The sequence below is a fragment of the Calonectris borealis genome, chromosome 28 (assembly GCF_964195595.1).
Source record: "Calonectris borealis chromosome 28, bCalBor7.hap1.2, whole genome shotgun sequence".
NCBI classification, from domain to species: domain Eukaryota; kingdom Metazoa; phylum Chordata; class Aves; order Procellariiformes; family Procellariidae; genus Calonectris; species Calonectris borealis.
Window position 1 is genome coordinate 1,340,054 of NC_134339.1, and position 9,702 is coordinate 1,349,755.

At 55.9% G+C, this 9,702-nt stretch overlaps 1 protein-coding gene across 6 annotated transcripts in view; it reads right to left on the reverse strand.

The window, feature by feature from the left end:
- PIP5K1C (phosphatidylinositol-4-phosphate 5-kinase type 1 gamma) overlaps nucleotides 1–9,066 on the reverse strand; it is a 47,815-nt gene extending 38,749 nt beyond the window's left edge. For all 6 annotated transcript variants that reach the window (XR_012677557.1, XM_075175457.1, XM_075175455.1 and 3 more), the window contains exon 1: nucleotides 8,867–9,066. Coding sequence is in view for 5 of the 6 variants with exons in the window: in XM_075175457.1 (XP_075031558.1) it covers nucleotides 8,867–8,966 (100 nt within the window). In the remaining variant the exon portion in view is untranslated. The remainder of the gene's footprint in view (nucleotides 1–8,866) is intronic.
- Between the last annotated feature and the right edge of the window lie 636 nt (nucleotides 9,067–9,702).

Sequence of the window (9,702 nt, forward strand, 5' to 3'; positions counted from 1 at the left end):
GCTCTGCTGTTGGAGAGATTTTTTTTTTGTAGGTAATAAACTAGTAGAAAAGCCGGCAAAGATCACAGAAGGCTCCAAAGGTAGAAAGCAGCAAGGCGACGGTTGTCCCACCTCACTGTCGCCCTGCAGCACAAGGGCTGGGACTCTCTCCCATCCCGCAGGAAGGAGAGGATGGAGAGCTCATTAAGATGACCTACATTACTCCTGCTTTAAATATAAGGTAGCTTCACTTTTATTCTACCTACCTCCTTCCTCCCCATCCCTCCTGCGCCAGGGGGGGTTGAGCAGGACAGCGTCCTCTCAGGTAGCACACACGCAGGTGGAGTGCGTCCAGCTTTAACCAGGGAGGCAGAAAGTAAGTTTGTGCATCCAGCTTGAACTCACAAGGGGCTGACTTTGCAAACGATGCTCTTTTAATGGAGATTACGTGCGTTTTCCGTGTCAGTCCTCAACTCCATCAGGTTGTGATTCACCAACCATCAGGTTGGTCTCAGTGGCCATCTCAGCCACTGGAGATCTGGACCTTAACTTACCTGGGGTGACAGAATATAAAGCAGCATCTGAGAATGGCAAACTCCAAGGGGAAGAAAAGAAAAGTACAACTGGCAATTTAAACATCTTGCCAGGCAGCAAATGAAAGGGCAAAATAATCTTGACTAATTCTACTCTTGCAGAATGATAACATGGTCACCAGAATGGTCTGACACATTCGAGACGCTCATTTTGAAGGGCAGCATCCCAACGTGTCCAGAGTTTGAATTACATTAAGGACAGGCTTCCAATATCAGCCCTGCCAAATGACTGCGTGAACTCAGCTACCCGGTCTCAAAAGCAGCAGATCTCTTTGCCTCCTACGGAAAAAACATGAAACAGCTGTGGAATTACTCTGAATTACTAAATTCAGTGAAAGAGTACGGACCCGACTGGCTCCCAGCCCAGCACTCCCCTTCCTCTGCCGACGAGCTGCCTTTCTTCCAGGAGCTCAATGCTGGTTGAGGTCAAAGTGCTCCCAGATCTTCTGGAGAAGAAATTAGGAAGCATCTACCACAGTACAAGAACACAGAGAATTTGAATTTGAAGAGTCAGTAGTTTGACAGAGCTTCATCAGAGAAAGCATCGCCAAGTTTAAATGAAGAGTTATTGACTACTCTGGCTCGGGGTCCCTCGAAGCACAGAGAACTAATTTTGCAGGAGCCACCAAGCCCCACGCGAGAGCATCGCTCAGCAGCAGCTGCCACAGCCACCAACGAGACCACTGCAAATCCAGAACGCAGAAGCAGTAAAGTCTTAACAGTGGCAGCCAGAGCCCAAGGCAGAAGCTGAATTAAACATCATTCCCCTGCATAGCTGGGAGAGACTTAATGTTACGCAGTAAAGTGAAAAGCAGCGTTTGAGCTACTTGGAGTTTGACTGGTACCAAGCTCCCCACCAGCTCACGTGACTAGCGGTACCGTCCCAACAGCGCGCTGCTACGTGTTAATGACTGCAAACAAGGCAAAGCTGCCCCCGTCTCATAATCCGTTAATTCCTCCGAGTTCAGGAGATTGAGCTATTTCACACAGAACAAAGACACGAGCTCGTTGCGTGTGGTGTTCCCGTGCTCAGCTGATCTCCAGGCCCTTTCAGAAGCAGCAGCGTATCTGCCCAGGTCGGTCTTGTGAGGAACCCGGGGCCGTGACCCGGCTTCCTTTGCCGGATCAACGAGCGCCCTGCGCAGCAGGAGCGGCTACGGGTGCGCTACCAGGAGCGGGCCCTTTCCAAGCACTACTCAGGCAACAGGCAGGTCTGCAACACCGCAGACACCAGAGAAGCAAACAGCCGGTTTCCAACTTCTCTTTTCTCCCAGGAAGTCTTTCCCACCCTCTCCAATAGCAAATTCTGCAAAGAGCACACGCAGATTCTGCTAATTACAGAGCAGATGAGGACTGTGCCCCCTCGATGAGTCTGCAAAGCATTTCACACTCCTCGCACTGAATGCAAACCGTACAGGCAGTGATTGGACATTGCGAGGTTCGTTTTCTGCGACTCCAGATCTAATGACTGCAAAGTCGTGCAATTATCCCGGGGGACAGCTCCAGTAACAGTCATTTGCCAGAGATGCAATTGTACAGAATATGCAATCTCCGCACTACAAAATAATGCTGCTATTCTTCAAATATCAATTATTCCAGCCTGTTTCTGTGTTACAGTAAATATTTAAGAGAACCCTTCACATTACACACTGACTCTCTAGTTGTACCCATTTGTATTTTTTAAACAGAATTAGGGAAGAGTGGTGGTTTTGCTGTATTCAAAGAAAGCTGGAAGAGAAGCAAAAAGTGAAAGACTCGCAGCCTCTCCCCAGAGCTGCGAGATGATGAAACAAGTCGTGGTTAGCAGTGACCAGCGGCGTTGGACAGGCCATGAACACCGGGGCCACCGAACACATTGAAGCCTTCAGATTTCCTCACCGCCACAGCACGTACTCTGACTCAGCCTGGGTTATTCACCGCAAGCCAGTGCAAAAACCCACACGTAAGCTGGGGAAGCCACAAGAACACATGATGGAAGAAGACGACACTTAATTAGGGGTTGACAGCATTTTCTGCTTAAATATGTGGGTGAGAAGAGACGAAGTGACAGAAAAGTTGCTCCAATCACTTTTAGCTCTTTAATTACAGAAAACGTTTCCCAGAAAGTCCTGAGGTTAACTCAGCTACTGGCAACACTGAAAAACTCAAACAAGTGCCAGGCTGCTCAGGAACAGAGTATTTCTAAGACCTACCTAAAGAAGGAAAAACCCCAACGTTATCTTATTATTGGCTCTTTTAGGGCTGCTTGGAGGGGCCAGGCTCCCCTTCCAGGGACTCAGTCTGCTAGTTATCCGGGGAGGAGGTGGAGAGCCTGGGAAAGCCAGCAGATGCTCTTCCTTTTGGCACACAGCTCCCCAGGCGGGTAGGTGAGCAACGCCAGGCTGCTCCGCCGAAAAGGTCAGTGCTCATAAGGATCAAGACAAAACTCACTTCACACAGGCCACCAGTTTGTTTTTTTTACATGATCCTCCTCTTTCTTGCGCTTTAGTTGTTTCATCTCAGCCTTAAACGGCCTTTTGTTTCCAGCCCCTCGCAGTGCCTTGATTTACCTTTCTGCTGCGCTCCTGTCATTTCATCGCTGTGGGTGCATTCGTGCAGCGGAAGGGATGGGCAGCCCCGGGCAGGCAGGGGCTCAGCACGGCACGCGTTTCCATTACAGCATCCTTCCCGTTAGAGGAAAACGCGAGTGGCTGCACTTGTTTGTTGGACGAAGACGGGGCAGTGCACCATCAATACGCAGCAAATGCAGAGAAGGTGCTTGTGCCAGGAGCTCTGCTTTGCCAAAGACTTATAGAAAATGACAGCATTTTGCTCCTATGAGTGTCCGCACCAGCCACAGATGATTTAGAAATAGCGAAATATCACACAGAGGTATTGCCCCCCTAGCAGCTCATTGGGAACCTACACCAAACAACTAGGGCTTTGTAACCTGCATAACGCTTTAAAAATAGCTTCCGCCCAGCCCCACGGACGCGATCGCAGACATCCAGTCCGCCGTGACTAAGAAATTCTGTTCTTGGGCACATTCACAAGGCGACCCAGCTTGCAGGCCTAGAAGGCAACAGCTCGGGAGATAGCTGAAGGGAAGTGACACTGTCAGCTGGGTTATTAAACAAATTAAATTCAAAGGGGACTATCAGAAATTTTGGTGAGAGACCTGGAAAGATTTAATGGGAAACAAAAAACCCCACCTAGGCCTTCTACTGTTCTGCTGCTATTTACGAGTTCAGACGTACACTGTCACCTCTCTCCCCACACATGCATCTGTGAAAAAAGGAGGTGCCAAGGCCTCCGCTTTAAACTTTCCAGGGTGTAGAGAGCATGCCTCAAAACTGGCAACCTGCTCCGATACCTGCTGCTCCTGCCAGCTGCCCCGGCCCCGCAGGCTGCGGGGGGGATCAGGGAGGGCGCGCCATGGGATCAGACCACCCGGGGAGGGCAGGACGCGCTTTGGCTCCTGCTTTCCCACAGCCATGCTGCGAGAGGGAGCATCTCCCGCAAGCAACACAACCAGCAGCCCTGTCCCCGCGCTGCTGGTGGGAGCGGAGCGTGCAAACCAGCCTGCTGAAGGTCACTCCCACCTAAACACAGCCAAACCCTCCTTGCACTGGGAGCGAGCAAACATTTCCCCCTCCAACTCCGCTCCTGACATTCCCCGGTGCGGTGCAAAAGGTGCGATGTTTTCTCACTGGTGAGTTGTAAGTTAATTACACCCACGTAACATCTGCAGTTCCCATACGCGCAGATGGGAACTGATCTCAAGGTCCCAGAGAGCACGCGGGTCCCGCATCCATGTCGGGAGCGAGGCACCTGCCAGGCCTCTATAGATTAATCCCGGTCTACAGGAATATGCTTGGCAGCCCGAAGAGATGGACGGGAATAATCAAATGTGACAAAGATGTAAGCAGCATGCGATGAGAAGGGCTCTCCAAGCCTTTGTCAGGGTATCGCACAGCCGTGGCAGACCTATTTCTGGACTCGACTGGCTGCAGTTGAAAGACGTGTTCATGAAGAAAGCGAACACTGGAATTCCTGTTGCTGCTTTTCAGGCTGCAACCACCTTATATGGGAAAATCATATTTAATACGATTGTGCATCTGGCGAGAGCCCATAACGGTCGTGTCAGTGAATCACTTCAATAATCGTTCCCAAGTTGTGCACTGCTCATACTAAATCCACTCAGGTCATTCCCTGAGGAGCCCTTCTGGAGAGGCCCAGCGAGCTTCCCAAGTGGGACACGGCAGCAGCAGCTTTGCCAGCCACAGATCCAGCAGCGGTGTAACAGGCTATTATATACAGGTCAATGCCAAATGCTAGTTAATGAAAATTAGATTAATCATGCTTCTTCCTGGGTTCTCGGGGATTCATTCTCCAGCCTGTCCTGACACCGATACAGACAGGCTCAGCATCCTTCGGGGCAGTGCCCAGATCTCCCTGCCGTACAAATACCGCCCTTTGCAGCTCTGAGGCCCCATAATCCCAGCCTCCCTATTTGTTTCCAGCCAATTCACATCTTAAAGGACAACGAATTTGCCAGAGCAGCCTGAATTCTATTTTCATTGCCTTCCTCCTTCCCTGCAGCTGAGCTGTGACTTACTGACTGTGAAGTAACTGCAGGGTCTTTAAAAGTTCAAGGCGCAGGGTGTTTTTCTGTCTGTTTTTGCCTAGCTGACTCCCTCTGTCATGATCTTCGCTAGCACCATTTCACGGGAAAGAGGCATGTGACATCCAACTAAGCTGTGAACCATAATCATGCTGGGGATGATGTTTACATTTGATTTTTCCTCAAGCTGATAAGCTCTCTCCAATTTCCCTCTCCATCACATTGGTATGGATTGAACTGCTTGTGCCCCACCGCGTGGAATTCTTCTCTTATCTCTACTCTGCTCACTGAAAAAATCGCTTCCAGCAACCCTTCAAAAGTCACTTCAAAGTTGTCATTGCAAAGAGGGAAAAGCCGCAATACCGTTCTTCGTCTGTCACAATCAGCGCTCTCCCAGTGCTTTTTGCAGATGGCCTTACAGGTGCCGCCAGCATCCAGCACACTCGGCACCACTGGCTGGGGCCGGGATCTCCACTTTGCTATCTCCAGCCCCGGGTACAGTGAGACAACTGTTGAACAAGAGCATAAATACTTGTTAAATCATTTCAGCTCCCTAAAGCAGAGGAATTCAACCCTGAAGAACATGTTGCAGGCTTCTGCCCAGGCTCTAAGCCATAAACGATGGGCAGACTGCAACCCACATAACAGGAGATGTGAGAAATGGAAATAAGTTGGATCACAACTCTACTTCCCCACTGGGCTGAGAATTTCTAGGGATGGTGATGTGCCCTCTCCTCACCCAACCATTTCTGGGTCAGGGCACCCCAGCCTGAACGATCCCGGTGCTCAGCTGTCACCCCGCATGCACACAGTGCCTCCACACCCCGCTCTGCTCCTGCCGACAGCTCTGCTCTCTGCACCAAAACCAGCGAACAGTCCCTTACACTCCCTGCAGCCCCCTCCCAGGGCAAGAGGGTGCAGATTCGGGGAGAAGGCACAGCAGCCATTTACACCCGTCAGATATTGAAACTCCCTTTTCAACCACAGTGGTTACAAACCTTTTAAAAAACGTCAAAGCTGGGTTCTCGGAAAGGGACGCATTGGGCCTGTGTGTTCATGTATGAGCCCAGCTGCTGGCACTAAATGAGGTTTTCTCCCTCAAAGCATATTACGACACTTCCAAAAGCTCCCTTCAGAAGACTCTCCATGCCTTAAGTCAACCTACTGTCAAGGTTTCCCCGACTTTCAGCCCCTCTCCTCCATCCAGTTTTACTCCTGTACCAGCCTAAGCGACTCCCCTCTTGATATTTACTGAGCGCTTGGGGAAGATCTGACCCACGGTCTGGATTAACCCTGCCACGTTCGTTTAGTAAGAGCGCAGCACACAGCCATCCTCGCTCTCTGGCAAAGAGCCGGGGAGCAGATTTCGGCTACGCTGGTAATCCTTCATCAACGGCACCAGCATTAAGGTGAGTGGCACAAAGCACCTGTAAAATGGGTCACGAGCACTTCACCACCTCCATCGCTGCTCCAAACAGCAGCGAAGGCATCAGCGCTGCGCGCGCTACACTGGGTTTGTCGCCATCAGCTTTGAAACAGTCGACAAAACAGGACGGCATTCAGCACAAACCCCGTCTGCTCCGGGGCACATCGCTCTGGCGTACAGTATTCCCATCTGCTGCAACGAGAACCACGTCGACGTGCTCTGTCAGCCGGCAGTCCCGACCCGAGACCTGCAGCACAGCCCACCCCGCGCGCAGGTGTAGCCGTGCCTTCGTGCACAGCCCACCGAGGGCCACCTCCAGTCCCCCCAGGTTTTGTTCTCTTCCAGAAAATACTCGTTAGCTGTTGTGCACATTGTCCCCAGCCCTCCTGGGAGCTCCAGTTGCACGCACGGCTGAGGCCGAGTGACACAATTTGGACGCTACCCAAGTGAGGAGTAAGCAACTTGACTCAAAAAATCAAAGCATCGGTGAGATTACTGGCTCCGTTTCATCTTTTCTACTATCAGCGTAAGGTAAGACAGCCTACAGGATCATAAATTCAGATTTACTTGCAAAGGGAAGAAAAATAAACGCTCCCTGCTTAAACCCCTCCGAAACAACAGTCTCCGCAGACACCTTGTCTTGTCCTAAGCAACAACCCTCTACCCTCCCCAAAAAACAGAAAAGTGACAGAGAAATCAGAAGGATAAACAATATTTTAATTGTTCATCAGCAAGATGTTCTCTCTTTCGCTCCCTCGGCATCAAAAGCTGGAAGTCCACCAGCCACACCAGACCATGCTGGGAGCACACTCCCAAAAAAGAGGTCCGAGCGGCGGGTGGGGAGCACCATGAGCAGCCTCGGGAAAGGCAAGCTGCACGCAGCCAGCCCCTCCATTTTCCTTGCAGCACCGAGGAACCGAAGCAGGAAGGCCGGGGACAGCTTGCCACTTGCCTAAATCTCAGCACCTTACCGAAAATTACACGTTACACCCAGCCCCCCCCAAGGCAGCAGATGACATCTCTGAAATAATCACGGCTTCCGCTGTAATTTGTTGTTTTTTAGAAGATCTAATGATCCTCTTTTAAAGGCCCGAAGACAAGGAGATTGCTGTCAAAACACAACCAAAACCCGTCTGCCTCGTAGCAGGCTCTGAATAAACTTCAGGCTCAGACAGGTGCTCGGGAGCTTCGCGTCAGGCCCACAAAGGAACCTGTCAACCCACCAACAGAGCGGGGCTGCGTGATCACGCGCAAAACTAAAGCTAGCAATTTTGAGGTTGTTAATGAACTATAAATTATTAGGCAGCAAAGGCGGAGGCAGGTGCGCTTGCACAGCCCCACGTATCTGATCCTGCCAACCGAGGAACCCAAAATCTTTTGTTATCGCTGCCAGCGAGGTTGTCAGGCTTGGGCTCGCTCCCTGCCTCTTAAAAACGGCCTTCCCCGTCTGGCCGCTGCCGAGGCGGATCCTGGCGCGGCAGCACTGCCGCCCGGACCCTGCGGGAGGGAGCGCCGGGAGCCGCAGCAACTCCCCAAAGCAAGGCAGGACCCTCCCGCCCACCGAGGAAGGGGAGCGCCCGCGGCCCAGCCCCGGGGAGGAGGGGGGGAGCACGGCCCGGGGTCCCGCCCGCCAGCCGGGTGGCTGCTCCGGCGCCGGGGTGCCCCGCTCCCGAGGGTGCCAGGGTGCCGCAGCCCCCGCCGCCGGGACCGGGGCCGGAGGGCGGCGGGGAGAAGCCGCGGCGCCGGGCAGGCCGGCCTGTGCCCTGCACGTTGCTCCGGGGGTCGCAGCTGCCGCTCCCCAGCAATTCCGCCCGGGACAGCCCGGGGCGGGCGGGGGCAGGAGACACAGGGCAGCCCCAGCCCGGCCGCCCCCCCGGTGCCGGGGAGCCCCGGGCCAAGGGGCAGCCCCGGGGGGGCGGAACCATTCTGGGTCCCCGGGGGGGGCGGCTGTTGGACGGGACCACGCGGTGCCCCGGGGGTGGCAAGCTTCGGGGGGGGTGGGGGGCTGGACTGAACCACTCCGAGCCCCCCCCGTGGGATACAGGGCACAATGCGGGGGGCCCCGCCGGGAGGTACCACTCAGACCCCCCCCCGGGGGGGCAGCCGGGCTAAACCACTCTGGGCCCGAGGGGGGACGGGACAAGGGGACACAAACTCCGGGGGGCCCGGCCGGGAGCGGCCCCTCGGGGGGACAGCGACACGCGGGGGAACACGCCGGGGAGCCCGGCCGAGGGTGCCGGCCGGCCGGTGCTGGCAGCGCGTTACCTCCTGCCGCGTCCAGTCCCCCCACGCCGGCCTCCGGGCTGATGGCACCGGCACCCGCCACGGCCGAGCCTTCCGCCTCCTCGGGCACCTCCAGCTCCATGGCCGCCGCGAAGGCCGCGGGCAGGGCAGGCCCGGGGCAAGGCAGGCCCGCCGCCGCCGCCGCCGCCGCGCTCCTCCCGGCTCCGGCCGCCGCCGCTGAGGAGACTGGGAACGGCGGGGACCATAGAGCGCGGGAGGCGCCGCGGCTAGACACGCCCCAGTGCCGCAGGGCGGAAGGGGCCGCGGCCAGCAGCGGAAGCAGAGCTGTCCCCTTCCGCCGGAATTAATCCGCGCCGCGGAGGCTGGCTGTCGCGATAGTCCGCGGGCTGTGGGACCGGGGCCGCTCCCGGCTGGAAGGGGCGGGCAGAGGGACGGGGCCTCGCGCACCATAGCGCGGCGAAGGGAAACGCCACCCCCGTCCTCTCTCGCGGGCGGGAGGCGCCATAGAGGCGCGACGTTCCCGCCGCGGAGGGGGCGGGGTCTGCCGGTCGCCATGGCAGCGGGGGTGGGGCTCCGGCGGCGCGGGGCGGGGCCGGCCCAGTGCTCCGGTGCGGGCGGGTGTGCGGGTCCGGCCTGCCCCGGGACCCCGGATCCCCGAGACCCGGGGCCCGATCGCCCCCGACGCGGCCCTGTGCCGGGCCCCCCGCTCTGGCCCCCGTGGGACCGGGGCCCTACCTGTGCCGGGCGCCGCCTCCCCGCCCTCCCCCTCGGCGGGTACCCCCGGGAGCCGCGAAAGCCGGGCCTGCCCCGCCGCCGGGCACCGGGCGCGCTCCCTCCGGGAGGCGCCGGGGCCGGGC